Genomic DNA, 23,616 nt, shown 5'->3' on the forward strand with positions numbered 1-23,616 from the left:
TGCACTCCAGCCTGGATGACAGAGTGAGACCCTGTCTCTAATATAAATAAAATAAGACAAAGCCAAAAGCATTATGGATGAGACCCTGAAAGCTAGGTTTTGAGAATGTTCTCTGCCAAATTATTGACCACTCTGGTTGATGCTAAGTGGCATAATCTTCACTTTTTTCTGTTTTACCCTCCCTTTCTGAACTCACTCCACCCTATCATACCTTGTTTTTTGCACAGGTGTTTACGAACTGCTGCAGAGTATGAAGGTTACTCTTCTAAGTGTAACAAAATTCAAGATGGTTATTTGGGTTGATAATAGCATTAGGTAAGAGAAGTTCTATTTTGCTTCATCTCCAGAGCCCTTCAGTTTCCAGTTTTGCTCTGGACCTGACTGCTTTCCTGACCTGCAGTGCCACTGTGGTCCTGGAAGCAGGCCTCTCTCTGACAAGCTTTTTTCCCTCCCAGGGGCCCTCTACATTTCCCAGGGCCTATGTTTTCTTCTTGCTGAGTAGGAAGTTTTCTTCATACCCTGAATTTATGAAAGGACAATTTTCCATTTTCACACTTGATGAATAGATTGGATGGATTGGTAGGAAATCATTTTTCCTCAATTGAAACAATTTCTTTTTTGTAAAAATGGTATCTTGCTTTGTTGCCCAGGCTAGTCTCAAACTCCTGGGCTCAAGCAATCCTAATGCCTCAGCCTCCCAAACATCATTTATTGAAGAGACAATTTCTTTCTCCCACTATGCTTTATATAGTTTTAGTAGCTTCTCTTATTTTTCCTCAGTATATTATTATATTGACTTCACTTTTATTTTTATTTTATTTTATTTTATTTTTTTGAGACAGAGTCTCGCTCTGTCGCCCAGGCTGGAGTGCAGTGGCGCAATCTCGGCTCACTGCAAGCTCCGCCTCCTGGGTTCACGCCATTCTCCTGCCTCAGCCTCTCCGAGTAGCTGGGACTACAGGTGCCCGCCACCACGCCCGGCTAATTTTTTTGTATTTTTAATAGAGATGGGGTTTCACCATGGTCTCGATCTCCTGACCTCGTGATCTGCCCGCCTCGGCCTCCCAAAGTGCTGGGATTACAAGCATGAGCCACCGCGCCCAGCCGACTTCACTTTTATTTTTACTGATTGATTGATTGAGTGAGACAGGGTCTCGCTCTGTTGTCCAGGCTGGAGTGCAGTGATGTGATCTCGATTCACTGTAGTCTCCACCTCCTGGGCTCAAGCAATCCTACCACCTCAGCCTCCCAAGTAGCTGGGACTGTGGGAGTACACCACCATGCCCAGCTGATTTTTGTAGAGATGGGGTTTTGCTATGTTGCCCAGGCTAGTCTCAAACTCCTGAGCTCAAACAATCTGCCCACCTTGGCCTCCCAAAATGCTGGAATTATAGGTGTGAGCCACCATGCCTGGCCCACTTTTATTTTTGAGGTTTTTTTTTTTTTTGATGTCTGAATAGTCCTCTGTTTCCTCTGAGTTTATTCCCCTCTGTATATTCTGGTCTCTGACTGTTATGTTGGAAGTTTTTTCCAAATATCCATTGACCACTGGTACTAACAAGCTGATTGAAGCTCCAGCTTGAGAGGTTTGGTGACTGGTGTGCTTTACCAGAAGGTAATCTGGTAGGGATCTAGGTCTTTCTTTGGGAGAAGCTTAACCAATGTAAGTGCCTCTGGCCTTTTTATCTGGAGATCATTCAGTTTCACCAGAACAATTCTTCTACTCTATTAATTGCTGAGAATGAACCTAGCTGCCATTGTTTGGGGAGCCCATCTGGGAAAGAAGGGAAAGACTACAAGCCTGGTAAATGGTAGAGGGGATGTACATTCAAGTTGTGTGACTGTGAACCCCTCGCTGTGGGCTACTATGGTTATTGCCTCCTGTGTTGACTCCTAAGAGGGGCTTCACAGCATTTTTTTCCAATTTTCTTTTTTGGTAAATACACACATAAGATTTACCATCTTAATCATTTTTTAAGAGTACAGTTCAGTGGTATTAAATACATTCTTAATGTCATGCAACCATCACTACCATTTATCTCCAGAACTACTTTCATCTTGTAAAACTGAAACTCTGAACCCATTAAACAATAATTCCCCATTCCTTCCTCCCCCCAGCCCCTGGCAACCCCTTTTTCTGCTTTTTTTTTTTAAATTGAGATGGGGTCTTGCTCTGTTGTCTAGGCTGCAGTACAGTGGTGTGAACATGGCTCACTGTAGCCTTGACCTCCTGAGTTCAAGCAATCCTTCAACTTCAGCCCCCTGAGTAACTGGGACCACAGGCGCATGCCACCATGCCTGGCTAATTCTTTTTAACTATTTACAGAGACGAGGTCTCCCTATATTGCCCAGGCTGGTCTTGAACTCTTGGGCTCAAGTGATCCTCCCACCTCAGCCTGCCAAAGTGCTCAGATTATAGGCGTGAGCCACAGCACCTGATTTCTACTTTCTGTCTCTTTAATTGTTCGCTGTTCTAAGTACCTCATGTAAGTGGAATGAGAATATTTGTCTTTTTGTGACTGGTTTATGTCACCTAGCATAATGTCCTCAATGTTCATTCATGTATACATTAAGAGTTTTTTCCCTTTTTAAGGCTGCATAATATTTCAGCTTTACACACTTTTATATCAAGTTTTTTTCTTACTTATTGTATATAATAGCCCCTCTTGGTTCTGTATATAGGACAGTTAGGAAGACTGTGTATATGATTATATTTAATTATTTGCATGGTAGAGATTTATAATTTGTTCTTAATTTACAGCTTTTTTCAAGGAGCAAACCTCCAAGGGGCCTGTATGTTTATGGAGATGTTGGTAAGTGTGTTAAAATAAGTTTTGGGTGGGCAAAACAAAGTTTCTCAGCTTTCGCTCTGGGATGATTTCTATTTCTATCCCTCAATCTGTTACCAGCAAGGGAATAGGATGAGGCAGGGTAAGGTAGGGAGAGAAGAAAAGGGAGAGAGGGCAGTTATTTCAGCTTTTACTTTACTTCTCATAGGGTACAGCTGTAGTCTAGGGCAGAATTAGTCACCATGTTAGGGTGCAAACATTATTTAATGTATAAAGTAATTAATATCAGGGAAGGAAATCATCTACAGATAGGTTATTAGACAAATCAGGATTCCGTGACTCATTAACTCAGCTTAATACTTTTTTAAAAAATAAGCTGTTCTTTTTTACTTTTAATTTCCACTAAATTTCTAGTCATAACCTAAGCCCTTAGATGAACAATTTAGTCATTATTATCTTTAATGTAGTTGATAGTAGATACTCTTAATGCATAAGTGGTAACGTTTCCTTGGTCTCCCAGTTCTAGACATTGGGCAGAAAGACTCACATTTTGGTGGAAACCTTCTGAGTGGTCACTTCTTTCTAGGTTTTCCTAATCATGTAGTGTCTTGCTTATGAAGTCTTCCCTGACCTCATTCTTACTGAAATAATTCTGTTTTGTGGTTTCTATTTTCTTCAAACAAATCCTTTTCTCTTAGTCTTAAACCTCTCCTTGGCCACCCTCAGCCACTGATATCATGAAGGAGTTTCTACTTGACTTTATTGCCTCCTTGCTTTCAATTATTTCTTTGATGCCTTTTTAAATTTTTTAATTTTAACTTTTTCTAATCCCTCAGTTTACTGTCAATCAATTATTTCTTCTACTGGCATACTCAAAACTCACATTCACATGTGACAAGGTCAGTTTTGGACCTAGACTAATATTCACACTCCAGGCTCCCCTGTAGCCACAACACATTTGCGTTATGAGGGAGTGATGGCAGGGAATATTATCTTAGTAACATTTTTAGGAAAAGAAAAAACAAGGGCATTGAATAAGTAGGTTTTTTTTTTTTTTTTTTGAGACGGAGTCTCGCTCTGTCACCCAGGCTGGTGCAGTGGCGCGATCTCGGCTCACTGCAAGCTCCGCCTCCTGGGTTCACGCCATTCTCCTGCCTCAGCCTCCCAAGTAGCTGGGACTACAGGTGTCTGCCACCATGCCTGGCTAATTTTTTGTATTTTTAGTAGAGACGGGGTTTCACCGTGTTAGCCAGAATGGTCTCGATCTCCTGACCTCATGATCCGCCCTCCTCGGCCTTCCAAAGTACTGGGATTACAGGCGTGAGCCATGGCGCCCAGCCGAATAAGTAGTTTTAATGCCTTAAAGATAAAACTGTTCCTTTCTAAACTGTTCCTTCTTTTTCTAATTTGTTTACTGCTGCCTTGCATTGAATGTCCGTTTTGTATTTCCAGATTTAGCTAATCTAATAAGAGAGAATAATTTAGTTGACAAAAGTGAACATTAGAGATTGCCCCTTAAAATTCTTCAGGTTCTTGAAATTACAGAAAAGAAGCTCAAACTATTCTTTTTCTTAGTTCACTGGCTAATTGGTACTTTTGAGACCAATGTATGCTTACTTCTTATTTAGAAAGCAGTTATAACAGACACTTGAACAATTTTATGTTCCTGCACCTTTGGGCACCATTAATGATTCTCATCTTGTTGTCAGGTCTCATTCTTTGCCTCCTGAGAACATCTACTTCTAGTACCTTCACTTTCATATTAAGTCATCGCTAAAATCAACAACTTTGTTCCTCCTGTTACCTTAACCACCTGACCATAAATGGAGATGGTTAAAAAAGCATAACTGCTTCCACTTCTGTAAAAGCACTATTTTTTTTAAACCCTATGAATATTGTTGGATTTTAGTTTAGAAAATACAGCCATATGGTAACTAATTGAAGGGAAGCACATTACAAGTTATTCATCTGAGTGTTTGAAAGCAATAGAAAAGATGTGATGGTATGGGATGTTCATATAGTTTGGGTATGTGGCAACCTTTGTTTGGAAACATCCTTATAATATAGAGAGGGGAAGAGAAAGGAATTCTGAAATGGGAAGTGAGACGAACATTTTGGTGGCTATAATAAGTTTAGTTCAGACCACTTATAAAATACGTAATCGGCCAGGCATGATGGCTCATACCTGCAATCCCAGCACTTTGGGAGGCCGAGGCGAGTGGATTGCTTGAGCCCAGGAGTTCAAGACCAGCCTGGGCAACATGGCAAAACCCTGTCTCCACAAAAAATACAAAAATTAGCCTGGCATGGTGGCATGTGCCTATAGTCCCAACTACTCGAGAGGCTGAGGTGGGAGGATCACTTGAGCCTGGGAGGTCAATGCTGCAGTGAGCCATGATTATGCCACTGCACTCCAGTCTGGGCAACAGAATGAGACCCCCATCTCAAAAATGAAATAAAATAGGTAATAAAAGATCAAGTTTTCATTTGAGGGGCTCTCTGTATGAGAGAGTAGCCTCAAAATGCCACCATAAACTCTTATTCTTTATTCTTTTCCTTTGTTGGACTTGGGAAACAGGTATTAAATTTTAAGAAGCCTGGGCATGGTGGCTCATGCCTGTAATCTCAGCACTTTGGGAGGCTGAGGCAGGATGATTGCTTAAGACCAGGAGTTTGAGACTAGCCTGGACAACCAGGTGAGACCCTGTCTCTACAAAAAAATTAAAAAATTAGCTGAGCATGGTGGTGTGTGCCTGTGGTTCCAGCTACTCAGTAGGATGAGGTGGGAGGATCACTTGAGCCGGGGAGATCAAGGTTGTAGTGAGTTGAGATTGCACCACTGCACTCCAGCCTGGTCTACAGAATGAGGCCCTATCTTAAAAATAAATAAATAAGTAAATTGGGCTAGGTGCGGTGGCCCACGCCTATAATGCCAGCAACTTTGGGAGGCTGAGCGGGGCGGATCATTGAGGTCAGGATTTCAGACCAGCCTGGACAAAATGGCGAAACCCTGCCTCTACTAAAAATACAAAAATTAGCCGGGTGTGGTGGCGGGTGCCTGTAGTCACAGCCACTCAGGAGGCTGAGGCAGAAGAATTGCTTGAACCCAGGAGGCAGAGGTTGCAGTGAGCCGAGATCACACCACTGCACTCCAGCCTGGGCAACAGAGCAAGACTCTGTCTCAAAATAAATAAATAAATAAATACATAAATAAGTAAAATAAAAATAAATAAATAAATAAACATGCTTGAGCTCAGGAGTTCGAGACCAGCCTGGGCAACATAGTGAGACCTCATCTCTTATTTATTTTTTTTTTTTAAGAAAAATTTAAATAAATAAATAATTTTTAAGGAGACTTCATGGGATAGAGAATACCTACCTGGTAGCACTCCCTTCCCACTCTTCATTCTTGCACTCTATTTGGGCTTTGTCCTGCTCACTTCACCTCTTTCTTCGCAGATGTGTTGAGATGATTGACTCAGATGGACCCTAAATCCTGGGAACTGCAGTAGGGTTGATGTATGAGTTGGAGGGATTATTATCATGGTTCAATCTTGAAATGAATTATTTTTGTTATAAAATATTTATCACATCTCATATAGAAGCCAAAAGCTGTGGTAGTAGTATTTTGTGGCTTCATTCATACCCTACAGCTGGCTTTCTCACAACAGAGCCTCAGCTGTTGACCAGCTGACTGCAGTGGTTATGGCAGGGTTAATGATTTCTCTGGTACACTAGAAGAGAATAAAAGTACATTTTGCTTATCAGCCCCTTTTCTGCTGCCTCCTGGTTTCACCTCACCTGTTTCACATTGATTCAGATTCTAATTTCACCAGTTGAAAGGTAGGCTGGTTTTAAGGTTAGGAGTTAGGAAGCATAGTTCTCCCTGGCTTGGATGCAGGGATACATCTGCCTACTGCACACCTAGGCTGTATTATAGAATCTATTGCTCCTGTGCTACAAACCTGTACAGCATGTTACTGTATTGAATACTGTAGGCAGTTGTAACACTGTGGTATTTGTTTATCTAAACATATCTAAACAGAGAAGATGCAGTAATAATACAGTATAATAGATAAAATATGGGATGCCTGTTTGACCATGAATGGACTGGAAGTTGCTCTGAATGAATCCGTGAGTGAGTGGTGAGTGGATGTGAAGGCTGAGGACATTTCTGTATACTTCTTTATACAAGATATTATCAGTGCTGTGTACTTGGGCTACACTAAATTTATAAAAAAAATTAATTGTATTTCCATGTTAGGATAGCTATGACATCACTAAGTGACAGAAATTTTTCAGCTTCTTTATAATCTTTTGGGACCAACAATGTGGTCCATTGTTGACCAAAATGTCATTATATGCATTACTGTTTATAGAAATGCAGTGGATTTTTTGATGACCTTGTATCCTGTGATCTTGCTGAATTTAATTATTAACTCTAGTGGTGATTTGGTAGATTCTTTAGAATTTTTTTTTTGTGTATACAATTAGGTCATCTGCCAATAAAGATAATTTTACTTCTTTAAATTTTTATGCCTTTTATTTCTTTTTGCTGCCTCCTTGCACTAGCTAGGACCTCAGTACAATGTTGAATAGAAGTAGTGAGTGTAGACGTCCTTGCCTGTGTCAAATTGTAGGGGAGAAGTGTGCAGTCTTTTACAAATAAGCATATTAACTATGTTTTAAAAAAAGTATTCAATTGTTTTTATTATGGTAAAACACATAACATAAAATTGTCCCTTTTAAACATTTCCAGTATATGATTCAGTATCATTAAGTCTATTCACATTGTTGTACAACTATTACCACCATCCATTTTCAGAACATGAGTGTAGACATCCTTGCCTTTGTCAAATTGTAGGGGAGAAGTGTTCAGTCTTTTACCAATAAGCATATTAACTAAAGGTTTTTAAAAATGTATTCAATTGTTTTTATTATGGTAAAACACATTACATAAAATTTACCCTTTTAAACATTTTCAGTGTATAATTCAGTAGCATTAAGTCTGTTCACATTGTTGTACAACTATTACCACCATCTATCTTCAGAACATTTTTATCTTCCCAAACTGAAACTCTGTGTCCATTAAACAACAACATCCTATTCTACCTCTCTCCCACGTTTTCCACATCCCGCCCCCTGACTCCCCTGGCCTGGCAACCACCATTCTACTTTCTGTCTTTATGAATTTGATTATTCTTCAGTACCTTATATAAATGGAATCATATAATATTTGTCCTTTTGGGTCTGGATTATTTTACTTAGCAAAATATCTTCAAGATTCATCCATATTATTGTGTATTGCATATGAGTTGGATTCCTTTTTAAGGCTGAATAATATACTTGGTATTCATGGGGGATTGGTTTCAGGATGCCCTTGGATACTAAAATTTGAGGATGCTCAAGTTCCTTATGTAAAATGGTGTAGCATTTGCATATAAACTTTGTGTGTTGTCCTGTACACTTGAAATCCTCTAGATTACTTATAACAATGTAAATGGTACATAAATGCTATAATAGTTGTTATACTATTTTTTTTTGTTTATGATGATGATTATTATTATTTTGAAGCAGGGTCTCGCTCTGTCACCCAGGTCCTGAAGTGTAGTGGCGTGAATCAGCACACTGCAGCCTCCACCTTCTGGGCTTAAGTGATCCTCCTGCCTCAGCTTTTTGAGTAGCTGGGACTACAGGCATGCACCACAATGCCCAGCTAATTTTTATATTTTTTTGTAGAGATGGGATTTTGCCATATCACCCAGGCTGGTCTCGAACACCTGGACTCAAGTAATCTGCCTGCCTTGGACTCCCAAATTGCTGGGATTATAGGCGTGAGCCACTCCACCTGTTCCTTGTATTATTTTTTATTTTAAAAATATTTTTGATCCACTGTTGGTTGAATCTGGGGATGTAGAAACCAGATACAGAGGGGCAACTGTAACATTTTATGTATATACCACTTTTTGTTTATCCATTCATCTATTAATGGATGTTTGAGTTGTTCCATCTTTTGACTATTGTGAATAATTCTGCTGTGAATATTGAAGTGTAAGTATTTGTTTGAATCCCTGCTTTCGGTTGTTTTGTGCATATACTCAGAAGTGGAATTGCTGGATCCTATGGTCACACTATGTTTAATTTTTTTTTTTTTTTGGACACAAAGTCTCTCTCTGTTGCCCATTCTGGAGTGCAGTAGCACGATCATAGCTCACTGCAACCTTGAACTCCTGGGCACAAGCAATCCTCCCATTTCAGCCTCCTGAGTAGCTGGGACTACAGGCATGCACCACCAAACCTGGCTAATATTTTAAATTTTTAGTAGAGATGAGATCTCACTATGTTGCCCAGGCTGGTATTGAATTCCTAGGCTCAAGCAATTCTCCCTCCTTGGCCTCCCAAAGTGCTGGAATTATAGGTGTGAACCATTGCACTTGGCTTGTGTTTAATTTTTTTGAAGAACTGCCATACTGTTTTCCACAGTGACAATAGCATTGTTATTCTCACCAGCAATTCACAGGTTCCAATTTTTATACATCCTTGTTAACACTTGTCATTTTCTGTTTTTTTTTTTAATAGTTGTTCTAATGTATGTGAAGTGGTATCTTGTAGTTTTGATTTGCTTTACCCTAATGATTAGTGAATGCATTTTTGGTTAGATAATTCATGACTTTATTCTGAATCTATAAGTATACTACACTGCATGCAGCAGAATTTGAAACTTTATTAACTTTTCTGGGTAAATATAATTATTTAAAATCTACTGCTAATCACTATATCAAGAGAGACTGTACTGAATATTTTTGCAATGAATGACTTTCCATCAAAGTGATTCTTCATTAAAAAAAGTTCGGTGGATTGTTTTTTCATATACAGAAGCACTCTGACATTCAAATGGCATGGGCCCAGTGTCATCTTGTGGCATGAAGGAAACCCGAAAGATAAGACTTAGATCTTCTTACTTTCTGAAGTGCCTTTGGATTCTAGTAATTGCAAAGGAATTACTAGACAGGAAGTAATCTTGTGATGGTGGGAGACGGGGAAACCGGGAGGGTGTGAGACTGGACTAGCACATGCTGGCCTGGCTTACTGAGGAATGCCAGGTACAAACTGAGCTTGGACCACTGACCTGAATGCCCTAGGCTTTCTGAGAGGGAATAAGGCATTTTATGCTACCTGCATTAAATGCTCAGGCTGTTGGATATTCAATTACAGTAGTTTCCCCTTATTCACAGAGGATAGTTCCAGTGGATGCCTGAAACCTCACATAGTACTGAACCCTATGTTTTTGTTTTTGTTTTTTAAGGTAGAGTCTCTCTCTTGTTGCCCAGGCTGGAGTGCAGTGGCACGATCTCACTGCAACCTCCGCCTCCCAGGTTCAAGCTATTCTCCTGCCTCAGCCTCCTGAGTAGCTGGGATTACAGGCACCCACCACCATGCCCAGCTAATTTTTGTACTTTTAGTAGAGACAGGGTTTTGTCATGTCTCATGTTGACCAGGCTGGTCTCGAACTCCTGACCTTAGGTGATCCACCCACCTTGGCCTCCCAAAGTGCTGGGATTATAGGCGTGAGCTATTGCGTCTGGCCTATATACTATGTTTTTAACAGAGAAGGCCACTAAGTGACTGATGGGAGGGTAGTGAATACAGTGTGGATATGCTAGACAAAGGGATGATTTATGTCCTGGGTGGGATGGAACGGGATGACATGAGTTCTCTTCATGCTACTCAGGATAGCCGCACAATTTAATACTTATGAATTGTTTATTTTTGGAGTTTTCCATTTAACATTTTTAGACTATGATTGATTGTGGGCCTTGAGTAACTGAATTCTCAGATAAGAGGGTTCTACTGTACTAATGCGATTGTAGTCATTAAAAGTTTTAGAGTGTTGAAAATTAGATAATTTAATTATAAGGATTGACTGTATCAGAATTTCCTCAAGTAGGCTTTATTTTGAGAGATCTATATTCTTAGCTTTTAAAAAATGGAAGTGTTACAACTGGCAATTCTCTAGCTCTAATCTACATATATGATTCATGTTCAATATTTATGTTAGATACTAATCTTTATATTTCATCTTTCTTCTCTCTCTTTTTTTTTTTTTTTTTTTTGTGATGGGAATCTCACTATGTTTCCCAGGCTGGTCTTGAACTCTTGGGCTCAGGCAATTCTCCCATCTTGGCCTCCCAAAGCGCTGGGATTATAGGCATAAGCCACCGTGCCCAGCCTCTTCTCTTATTTTTCATTTTTGAGTTTTCCCATAGTGCCTAAAACAGTTCCTTATGCATAGTAATGACCCAATAAATATTTAATTAAGTTATTTTATTTATGCTAGTGTCTTTTGGAAGAGAAGACTGTAAATCTTGCCAGTTTATGAACATAGTTTTCAGGGGGAGATAGCCCCTGTAATGTTAACTAAATGTTGAATTTCCATAAACAGGATTTTAACAGAAAAGAGTAATATTAACATTTTATTTTTAGCTAGTTTAACATACAAAGTAAGCTCCCCCTTCTAAAGAAGTGACATAGTCTTCAGCTTCCTAGTGGAAGAGTATGGTTTCATTATCTCAAAGCTAATGAACAATCATTACAGCAATCAGTACATACTATTTAATAGTATTCTTAAATTTTTTTTTATTTTTAAGGTACAGGAAAAACAATGGTGATGGACATGTTTTATGCTTATGTGGAAATGAAGAGGAAAAAACGGGTTCATTTTCATGGTTTCATGCTAGATGTGCACAAAAGTAAGCAATGATCTGAAAGAAGTGATTTTTTTCATTGGGGAAACACTACAAAATGGTTTTCTTCATTGAATGAATATACACTCTTTAAAAATTAGATTTTTGCTTGCAGTAAGATTTTATTTGGTTCCATTTGTTTTGTGCTATGTTGAAACAGTCAGTAATGTGTCCAGAGTTGGTCCTTAAGACCAATTTAATACTTTCAAATCAGAGAACAGAGATTGCTATATGAAGCTCAGGCATTTTCTGTTTCTACTAAGGGCCAATAAAAAAATGTTAAAAATGCACCTGTTTAAATAAGTGATTCTTGATTAGGTCCTTTACTCTGTATTACCTTAGCATGTAGGCATTCAGTTTGAGTACGATGTAAGCTTTACTGCTTTGCTAGTGATCTTACGTTATTTCACTTTTGCATGATTTGTCTACCAGCTGCACTGTAACCTCCCCAGAGCAGGAATCATGTGTTTTTTTTTCCTCTAATACTTGCAGCATTTAGTACACACATAATGAATGAAGTGGACTGGCCTTAGTGTATTAGGCTAGAGATAAGGACGCATTTCGATTCATATGCTAGACATAACATGCACTACTTGGGCAGGATCACATCCTCTGCTCTCATCCCTGAAATAAAGGACTAAGGTGGATGTGTTGATGCATCTAATCACTTGTCTATTACCTTGTCGTTTCTGAAATGATTAAAGAGTAGAAATGGAATGACCTTGAAGTTTCCTTACAACTATAAGAACTTAATAATATTTGAACAAACTTATTTTGAAGTAGAGAAAATGCAAACAATTTCAATGATCAAATTTGATTTTACATGGAATTTAAACTTAATTTTATGTCCATACTAAAGTTTCATTTAGAGATTTTAAAAATATGTTATAATTGTCTAAAATGTACTAATGTATTTCATCTGTGTTTAATTTCATTCATTTGAGGAATACATCGCCTTAAACAGAGTTTGCCAAAAAGGAAACCAGGATTTATGGCTAAATCATATGACCCAATAGCTCCCATAGCCGAAGAAATCAGCGAAGAAGCATGTCTCCTATGTTTCGATGAATTTCAGGTAAAGTAGAGATTTTTCATAGATAGAGAATGGTATATTGAATGAGGTATGAAGATTTAAATTTTGCTCCTGATTTTATCATTGTTTTATAAGGTGATTTGACACATTATCTCTTACTGCTTCAATTTTACTATCTAGTTCAGGAGCTGCACAGGGCAAATCTGACCTTCTTGTTTTTTTATGGTTAGTGAGAAAAGAGTGTATACACACATACACACACACGCACGTACACACACACGCACGTGCACACACACACATATTTTAAGAGACAGGGTCCTGCTCTGTCACCCAGGCCCAGGCTGGAGTGCAGTGGCATGATCATAGCTCATTATAACCTCAAACTCCTAGGTTCAACTTCCTGCCTGAGCTTCCTGAGTAGCTGGAACTATAGGCTCATGCACCATACCTAGCACATTTTTAAAAACAATTTTGTAGAGATTAGGTCTCATTATGTTTCCCAGGCTGGTTTCAAACTCCTGGCCTCAAGTGATCCTCCAGCTTCAGCCTCCCAAAGTGCTGAAATTACAGGCATGAGCCATGACACCCAGCCAAGTTTTTGTAATTTTAAAGGTAGGTGAAAGAAGAAGAAGAAAAAGAAGAAAGTACAACAGAGACCCTATATGGCTTGCAAAGCCTAAAATATTTACTATTCAGTCTTTTGTAGAAAAAGTCTGCCCACCTCTAAATTTTGGTCGATGACTGTACATCTCCCCTACACCACAAAGATAATGTAATTATTATAAAACAATATCTTTAAAGATGTTTGAGTATTTTTAAAAAGTGTTATATAAAGAACAAGTGATTCATCTCATTTAAGCCTCACAACATATGTATCTGTGATAAAGGGAGGGAATTGCCTTAGTTGAACTTTTAAAGTTTCTCTTAGTTTTAGGATTCTCTGAAATTATGCATTTAAATTAGTAGTGAGTTATTTCTTGTTCTTCTGTGTTTTATAATCTGGATTAGTGGGAAGATGATATGGCCAAGATGCTTTTATCCCAAAGCATGCATGATTGGTCTCCTTTAGCAACTGGTGCACATAGCTAACAATAGTCTAGATTTATGATGGAGGGGAAAGAATTTTTACCAGCAATGCTGTTACACTAAACCATCTGGGGAAGAGGGATCTTTGCTTCTTTCTTCCTTCAGTCATATTAAGACAGACTAGACTCACCTTTGTATTTAGAACTGCAAAGGTCTTCCAAGGAAAGGCTTTATGGAAAAGAACAGATGCTCTCCTGCTGCTCTGAAGAGTCATACTAACCACATCAATGTTTTGCAGGAAAAGGGCCTCACTGAGTTGTTTGAAAAAGCACTGACTTAACAGTTATGCTGCTTTCAAGAACAAAAGTCAGTGGTGAATCAATAGGGGCCATTTCTCTTGATTTTCCATTACTAGCCTTTTAACCAAAATATCTCTAAATAAAATTGAACTGGCATAGTTACAATTTTGATTAAGGTATTGAAGTTAAATTTTTAAAGAGGTTTATTAATACCTAGCCTTTGTAAAATGATCCGTAGTTTACAATGTGTTTTTACATCCTTATCTCATTTAATTCTGCAAAATAGTTGATATCTCCACATGGCGATGAGAAATCTAAAGGCATTAGAATTTCCTAGGTATCATGTAAAAATTATTACCCTTAACTTTAAAAATGTAGATTTCAAAACTTTCTGAGAAATGATTGGCTTTTTTATTTTTATTTTTTTTGAGATGGAGTTTCGCTCTCGTTGCCTAGACTGGGGTGCAATGGCGTGATCTTGGCTCACTGCAACCTCTGCCTCCTGGGTCAAGCAATTCTTCTGCCTCAGCCTCCTGAGTAGCTGGGATTACAGGTGGGCGCCACCATGCCTGGCTAATTTTTTTGTATTTTTAGTAGAGATGGGGTTTCACCATGTTGGCTAGGCTGGTCGCGAACTCCTGACTTCAGGTGATCCACCTGCCTCGGCCTCCCAAAGTGCTGGGATTACAGGTGTGAGCCACCACGCCTGGCCTGATTGGCATGTTTTTATGGCATAAGTGTATTGGAAGGCAAGACTAAGAAGGTTAGGATGCTGTGAAAATCTGGCTGTGCAAAGCACATGATCCTGAAGAAGATACAGAGCAAGCAGGGCAACTTGCCCAGTCGCTGCAGCAGACATAGTGTCTAGGGCTCATGATACTTTTAGGGATCAAGAAAATATTTTAATTTCTTTTAAAATTTGTGGACATAAATGAATATATCAATAATGACTCTAGCCTGTATCTGTCTATTTTGTATTATATTTGTCCTTATACCAACATAGTCGTAATGTTTTTTGAATTGAGGATGGGGCTTATGAAAGTAAAAGTTCCTAGGGCTTACAAGAGTATAAGGGCTTATACTCTAATGGGGAAATATTCTGTTATATAAAGTAGTGTCATTTTCCTTGTTCAAACCCTTCTGCTTCCTCTCTGACTTTGTCTCCTACAGGTTCAGCCTCACTCATTGCTCCCTACTGTTCCCAATACTATTTTCTTCATAGATTAAGGAACCGCAGTTAGTAGTTGGGTATTATACCAACTACTTATTTCTCTCAGGGCTCTGAAGAAAACATGCACAGAGATGACAAAACAAGACAATACCAAATTGATTGCTTTCATTTGATCCCAAATTTTAGTGTAGCATTTTTTTTTCCATTCCCAATTATTGCATAATATAGCATTCTTGTATGTTAGAGTTGACAACATGGGAGACCCTATTCCCCTGAGCAAGTTTGGCCTGAATGTCCTAGAATGCAAAATATTAATAGTTTTGCTCTTTTATTTCCTTTACAATTCCAACTTGAATCTTGGAGATTACTGCTGCATGCAAGAAAAGGCCGATATCTGCATATACCCAGTGTTAGAAGAGCCAGAGAAAGTGAAAATATAAGGGCAAGAATGTGTCCCCTAAGGGAAGAAGTGATCTCTGCTAGTTTCAGTATCCTGAACTGTCTCCTACAGGTCTTAAAGAAGTTTCTCCAATACACCAAAATTAGATGATCACAAGTCCAAATCTCTACTTACCCTTCTTCCCTAAAACTCAAGAGGGTGAAATATACTCCAAGATGTTGCTGCACCAGCACTCTGATCCCCACCATCCACACAATGTATAACGAACAAGCGGAGCCTTTGCACTGGGCGTTCTTTCTGCACAGAGTGGTCCCTCTGTTCTGAGAGCCCCCAGCTAAATTGGGGTTCTAGCACCAGAGCGGCTGGCAACCCTGCCCTAACAGGAAGTGCAGGGAGCTGGATATAGGTGTTTACAGCATGCCTTTCACAAGATACTTCTTTCACCTGGAGGACGGCCTAATGCCTGGTTGTCTGACCCATGACCAGGGGGTCCCTCACACAGGAAACTTGTTTATACTGGCATATGCCTTTGTGGCTCTTGTCTGACCTATGTCCAGTTTATGCCTGTCTGACTATTGCTCTGGCAGTGGGAGCCTGATCTTGTGTTCTTCTGGCGTCCCAGGAAAATCCTGGCCTGGGGCAGACCCTCAGACCCTGGTTCTTCAGATGGAAGGTGCAAATCAATACACCACTACAATAGAAAATAAGTTCAAAGATTGATTATTTACAGATGCTGGGCAGGGAGGGAGCAATGAGTCAGAAGGCCAGTCCTTCGTCCCCGGTCACAGGAGGCAGTAATGAAGAGTCAGGCAGAGAGAGAGTATGGCAACTAGCAGCATGCGTGTATGTGTGTATTTTATATATGTGTAGGAATAGGAAGGGGTAACTATGTTTGTGAGCAAAAGCCTGAATGGTTCATTTAAAGTAAAGGAAGCAGCAGGAAAAGTGAGGAGCTCCATCTTGTAAGCAAGAGCTATGCCTCTAAGCTCTTATCTCTGGCCACAGGCTTGAGCCATTGGGTTCTACTTTTAATGCCTAGGCAGCAACCATTGCTGTGTGGTTTCCCTCACACCCTTACATATTCCTAAGAGCAACTCCCTCATTTCATCATATCTTTGTTCAATTACCTCCTTAACAAGGCCCATCTTGACACCCTATTTGAAATTGCAGCTTACCGTTGACCCCCACGCTTCTGATGCCCCTTACCCACCTTTTTTCCCATATCATATATCACCTTTTAACATATTATATGTAATTTACTTATTTATTATGTTTATTGTTTATCTGTATTCCCAGAATGTAAACTTGAAGGCATGAATCTTTATTAATTGATGTATCTCAGGTTTCTAGAACAGTGTCTGAGAATGAATGAATAAGTAGTGAATAAATGAATGAATGAATGAATCTAATACCAAATGAAAACTAAGAAAGTGGTTCCCATATTAAGTCCCACTCCCCTTACATGTAATAGCATTTCTCAAGCAAAATCAGCATTTATAGAACCCAAGGTATATTATAACTTCAACCCACATTTTTTCCTGTCATCATTCTGAATTATCTGAACATTTTTGTCTAATTGAATACATAAAAAGTGGTGTCTTGTTTTAATTTGTATTCCTTTAGGAAATAATATGGTTTTTTTTTCATGTTTGTTTACATGCTAGTTAAATCCATCTTTTATGAACTATTTGGGGTATTGCCCATTTATTTATTAGAATGCTTATATTCCATCTATTATATATGTTCTATAATATTAGTTACTGTTTATTGAGTGTTTTTCTATGTGCCTGTGTTCTTAATAACTGTATAATGCTAAATATAATTCTAGCTACAGCTAAAATTCTATGTAGCTATACATGAATAATACAGAATTATATTAATACTAGCATATATACCATACATAGGTAATAGTCAAAGTTAATGGTCTCTCATTTCTTGAGAGTTTACTTTATGTCTCATAACAATATTGCAGGGTAAGTATTATTACTGCTTTCGTTGCATTGATGAGGAAATTGAGGGTCAGAGAGGTTCAGTAACTTGACCGAGGTCACACAGCTGGTAACTAACAGTTTAGGTCCAGCACTAATGCTCTTGTTTACCAGTAACAGCTATGCTATACATTTTCCTTGGTATATAAAGTCTTGTATTATGTGTTTAAATATACAGTTCTAGAGCTGGGTGGGGTTTTGGTAGATGTTTTAGTGATGGAACCTAAAAATTATCCTTAAGCCTATTAAGCCTAGCACAATACTTGCTGATTTATTAGAAAAGAGTTTTTAAGGCACTTTATTCTTAGTGACAGTATATCTACAATCACCACTTCACTTTTAAAATGGAATCATATTAGTAGCCTTGATTTTTAGCTAGTTATTATTGGCCTTTAGGTAGTGTTAATTAATATAATATTTATTTTACTAGGGAGACGAATGGTAATTATTGCTGCTTAAAAACATAGATATACTCCTTTTTTGTGCTCTTGAATTTAAGGAATTTTAAAGATTATGTTTTGGTAAGCATTCAGATTACACTTGCAGAATGCTCTTCGTTAGTTTGGTCTTCCTTACTAAGTGTAGAATTTCAGCTTTTTTTAACTTTTATTTTAGGTTCAGGGGTATGTGTACAGGTTTGTTATATAGGTAAGCATGTGTCACAAGAGTTTGCTGTACTGATTATTTCGTCACCCAGGTACTAAGCCTAGTAGCCAATAGTTCTTTTTTCTGCTCTTCCCCCTCCTCCCACCCTCTATCCTCAAGTAGGTGCATTTCAGTTTTACCTGAGGTGTTAGATACACGATTCTTATCTTGGTTGAGAAATGTGTTTGGATAGGTTTTTTTTTTTTTTTTTTTTAACATGTGTTTTGGTTGGTGAAATAAGTAATAGCTTATCTTCAGAGTTTTCCTTAGGATCTTCATTATGTCCTCTTGGAATATTTATGTTACATGTTAAACTGTTTATGATTCTGAAGACATAAGATTAGTGAGGAAAACTGATGTTTAAAAATGTTATTTCTTCATATCTCTTCTGAGAGGGACACTGAATAGATGTTTTACCAATATGGGTCCAGAAAAAAAAAAAAAGAATTCTGATGAGCAGAAGATCATGCAAAATTCTCCTCTATAAGCTATCAATATCATTTAAAAAATAGTTTTAACCATTTTTATGAAGCAGGAAGAAAGCTGTTAAAAACTGCTAATAAAAAATAGGTGCTTATTTTTGTGCTAATCCTAATTACTGATAATGCATGCTTATGTTTGTCACTCATTATATGGCACTGTACCAATCAGTGGATGACTGAGACTCAAGCACTCACACATGTAAATTAACCATTAGATTTTTTTTTCTTTTTTACTTAAGTGAGTCATAATGGAAAGCAACTCTGGGTTATAAAAAAATCTTTTCTCTTTAATGCTAATGAAATGTCTCCACTCTCTGTATTAGCGACTACCCTTATTGGTAATCTGTAGCCTTCTCTTTTGTTCGTGGTGGTAATGAAATGCTGGGTACTGAAAAAGCCAGCTCTCCAAGAATGTGTGGCCAATTGTCTTCTGTTCACTTATACTGTAAAATTACTGTTCCCTGGCAAGGCCGAACAAGTGTGGGGACAAGATCAAAAGAGTATACATTGGCACCCGGCTACACCAAGTGACTCCTTCTTTATTAATTAGTCATAGCTTCTCCAAGCTAATTTACTCTGATAGGACAAAAACATTCTGAAATATAAAAACAGCAAATTATAACTCAACCGCAAGCCTTTACTGTTTGCTTTCTTCAACTTTCAGTTTAAACCTTTGCATTGTGTTACAAGCTAAATGTCCCTTCAGTTTTCTAAACCTTAGGGCACAAAAGCTACTTTACATTTTTTTCAAAGACATTAATGATATAGTCAAATGACCATTTTTATTCTCTAAAATCGAGTAACCTTTCATTGATATCGTTCTTTTAAAAAGTCAGTGTATTGGCAATGTAATTTAAAAGTTCAGTTCCTATTAAAATGTGCAAGCTCGTTCTGTCCTCTCATCAGAAATGCCACTGGTGTTCAAGCATTTGAAAGGGACTTTCTCTGTCAGTGTTTTTGCGGAAGCCAAATTTGACAGTGATCCTAAACTCCAAATTAAATAATATCAGCACCACTTTCCTTTTCATTTAATCACCATTTTGAAGTTCCTGAAGTCTTTTTAATATAAGGAATCTTTATCAGTTTTTTAGTTATAACCTGAGACAGCAAAAAAAAAAAAAAAAAAAATGTGCATCTCTATTTCATGGTTTTGTTTTCAGGTGGGAAAGAAATAATTAAACCTTTGAGTAAGATATTAGCTGTAAAAAGAAAAGTGATTTAGACCTGTGCAACCCAGGTTATTGTTAATTGCATTATAACCATTCAGTTTGTAACTTTTAGTATTTTGATTTAATTGAAAGAATTCACCAATTTTTATGTCCTCTAATGGGGTTTAAAAATAACAGTGTACTATATCTTGTGGATATATGTAAAGCAAGTTGTACTGAGGTTATTTGAAATGTGCTATCAAAGAAAGATCAAAACATTTTTACACTGGGAGTATCTAAAGTCCATGTTATTATATACTTAGGGGAAGTTGCAATGATTGATGTCAATCTTCATTACACATTTATTTTTGGAGTCAACTTCTTTCCCTCCTTAATTGTTGTCTTTCTTTGTGAATTTTAAAAGCCTTTAGAAAAAGTTACATCATTAAGCTTACTTCGTAATTGTGAATTTAAAAAATAATTTTAGAAAAGATCAATAGTTATATTTCTCTGTAACCTAACTTGGATGGAATAGTTTTATCTGTATTATGCATTTCTTGTATTGTCACAAGTTATTTTTTTAAGGGACTGTATTAGCTATTCTTGAAAGGTTGTTTTGGTTTTTGTTTTTTTTTTTTGGTAGAAGGAATATTTGTGTTTGTGAAGGTTAGCAGAGGCTGGCTGTGCTGGAAGTGACTGCAGTGCCTTTTGATTATTCATGGACAGTAATAGAAGGCACTTAAAAAGAACAATGAAATTGCTTATTTTTGTGATGGGCCATCTGTTGAATTGTTTTGTGCAACAATTGCACAATAGTATCTATGTCATATCATTCTATTTTCAACAGCAGCTGATTATGTCTCACTGGCTACTTGTCCTTATTTCTAAAGGCCCATGACCATTTAAAGTCACCTTTCCAGGGACCTTTGCCAGAAAGGTATTAGAAATCTCAAACAGCCTGTATATTTTATTATTATTATTTTTTCATCTGTCTTTTTTGGGGAGGGTGTGGGAAGTGGTTGGGAAGAGGAGGAGGGTGTTGGTCAAGTTAGTTCTAATTAATTAGACTTCCTAAATGTTTAGGACAATTATCTATGCTTTCCACCTGTAGTTCTATAAAAGAAGTTATCATAGAACCATTTGGTAATTTGTGTAGAAATGATAGGCTTGCAAAAAAGAAGAGTCAAGTTTAAAAGACTGCTATACAGTGTTTCATGCTTTTAATTATCTACTCTTTTCTTCATGATGATAATTAGAATTTTTCTCTTGGAATTTACTTCCATCTTAAAAAAAAGATGATCCACTAGCAAATTTGTTACAGCAGAAGTGAAATTAAAATAAAACAAATGTGTTGTTGTCAATAGGTCACTGACATTGCTGATGCCATGATTCTGAAACAGCTTTTTGAAAATCTGTTCAAAAACGGGGTCGTCGTTGTGGCAACATCCAACAGGCCACCGGAAGGTAAAAACAAACATTGTGCTAGTCTCATCCAATTAGGTGGAAACTAACACGCTTTTAAAAATCCATAATTTTGAACTAAATTTATTGTGTTAATAAATCTGATGACTTTGCTTATTATTGGTTTTATAACTGGCTTAATCTGAAAAATCAGTTGGTATTTGTATTTGAAAAGTTTTATATTCTTAGCAAGCTAAATCCAGTTGATTCCCATGTTTGGTACACTTGCTGTTTTTTTGTTTTTTGTTTTTCCCTAAATATTAGATATGTCATATGTGCTTAGCAAAAAATGCAGGCCTTTTGGACTGCTTTTTATGGGCCATAAAAGAAACTCAACCAAATGAAAGATGAAACTCATAATTAAATTTTAGAAAAAGACCGAAAACTTGCTTGCATGAATAGTTTCTAATACTTCACTTAAATTATCATTTCTAAAAAAACACTTGTGCCTTATTAGGAAAGTACTTAAAAATTAAAATACAAGTAATATTTAGATTAAAAACAACAAGTTTAAAATCTTGCATGTTTCAGCCCATCATGTGCTCAGTTAAAGGTCTAAGAAACCACAAATATTTCCTGAGAGACTTAATGGGAACATCTTTCTGCCTGGAGTGCTGTTTCTCCAGATACCTGCATGGCTAAGCCCTCACCTCCTTTGTCTTTGCTTAGAAGTTACATTGCCAGTGAAGCCCAGACTTGTCTCCCTGTTTGAACCTGCAACACATCCCTTTCTTCTTGGTACTGCTTCCCTTTACCCTGCTCTCTCTTTTACCCATAGCACTATGGACCTACCATATAATTTACTTATTTATTATATTTATAGTTTATTGTCTGTTCCCTTCCAGGATACAAAAGCTTCATGAGGGCAGTGATTTTTATCTCTTCTGTTCTCAGATGTGTTCTCAGCACCTGTAACAGTGTCTTACACATAGATGCTTCTCAGTAAATAGTCTTAGAATGAACATTGGATGATTGCATGTTTTAAAAAGATTCTCTGGCTGCAATGTTGAGAATAGAGTGTGGGTATGGGGTTTCAGAGTTAGAAGTAAGGAGACCTTTTAGGAGACTACTGCAACAATCCCAGGGGGAGGTGATGGAGCAGTAAAGTGGTGAGAAGAGGGCAGGTTCTGGATATACTATATAGGCAGAGTCAGCAGAATTTACTGATGGAGCTAGAGTATGAAAAAAGAGAGAGGGATCAAGAGTAACTCAAAGGTTTTGGCCTGAGCAATTGGAAGGATGAAGTTGCTGTTTACTGAGATGGGGAAGACTACAGAAAAAGCAGATTTGGGTAGGGAGGTGGAGGTAGGGGTTTCTGTGGTGACAAGGGGGATGCATATAAGAGTTTGGACTTCATTGGAAACGTCTGGGCTGGAGATATACATTTGGAAGTCATCAGTCCTAAAGGAGGCAGGAAAGAGCAGCTGGTGAGGTAGGAGGAGAACCAGGAGAGTGTCAAGTGAGGAAAAGAAAAGTAGTACAAAAAGGATTGATGATTACTTCTGTTAAATGCTGCTACAAGCTGAAAATGAGGTTGAGAATTAACCATTGCAATTAGTAACATGGAATTCATTAGTGAGTCTGAAAAGAGTAACGTCATAGTGGGAACTTTTTTTTTAAAGTAAGCTATGCCACATTGATGGTGTATATTGAATTTAAAATTGCTAACAGACCCAGATTTTACTATGTAGCCTGCTGTGAAACTAGGTCTCTCTCATTCTATGTTTGTGTAGTGGATTTCTTTTTCTTCTATTACATTTCAGCTTATTAGTCTATGTTGTTCCATTTTATTGATTTTTATTGAAGTATTTTTTATTTTTATTTTTGTTTTCTGTTTTTATTTATTTTTGTTTTGCAGATGGAGTATGTTTGAAGTATTTTTGAAGTATGATTCTAACATAAATTTTTTTTGGCTATCCCTACTATGACATTTATACATTTCATAATCATATTTCTATATCTTTAGCCATTCCTTAATTAAAATGTGTAAATCAGATAGGACTAAATTAAGCTGCTTGTTGCATACCACTGGAGGTCTTATCTTAGGAAGACATCAATTAACTAATCAACACATTTTGGATCCAGTTATTCAAACAATTATAGTTATACCTCATCCATTGTACTACAAAAGAATTATGAGTGATTTTGCAGATGTACTTATTAAAATCCATATAATGTTATATACAGCATTCTTGTGATTAACTAGTGTTAGCAACCCTATGAGCCAAGGGAGTGAGCTTTTTAATATTAGGTCTTCTATCTAGGTGGAAGTGAAGCTTGTCTCTACCACAGCTGATGTGTTGATTCGACAGTGGCATCAGTATCACCTTTAGACATTCAGTGACAAGCTATGCTCGTAAATAGCAAAGAGCTAGAACAATTTTGGAAGCCCTTTAGCAAAGACTGCTGAAAGGATAATTAGACTGCTCA

The 23,616-nt window shown here is 37.6% G+C and overlaps 1 protein-coding gene across 1 annotated transcript in view; it reads left to right on the forward strand.

Annotated features, from left to right (window-relative positions):
• AFG1L (AFG1 like ATPase) overlaps positions 1-22,118 on the forward strand; it is a 74,083-nt gene extending 51,965 nt beyond the window's left edge. The window contains exons 3-7 of the mRNA XM_032167176.2: positions 2,762-2,813; positions 11,438-11,539; positions 12,478-12,608; positions 21,090-21,189; positions 22,081-22,118. Coding sequence (XP_032023067.2) covers positions 2,762-2,813; positions 11,438-11,539; positions 12,478-12,608; positions 21,090-21,189; positions 22,081-22,118 — 423 coding nt within the window. The remainder of the gene's footprint in view (positions 1-2,761; positions 2,814-11,437; positions 11,540-12,477; positions 12,609-21,089; positions 21,190-22,080) is intronic.
• Positions 22,119-23,616: the final 1,498 nt, after the last annotated feature.

This window comes from Hylobates moloch, unplaced genomic scaffold (genome assembly GCF_009828535.3).
Source record: "Hylobates moloch isolate HMO894 unplaced genomic scaffold, HMol_V3 SCAFFOLD_2, whole genome shotgun sequence".
NCBI classification, from domain to species: domain Eukaryota; kingdom Metazoa; phylum Chordata; class Mammalia; order Primates; family Hylobatidae; genus Hylobates; species Hylobates moloch.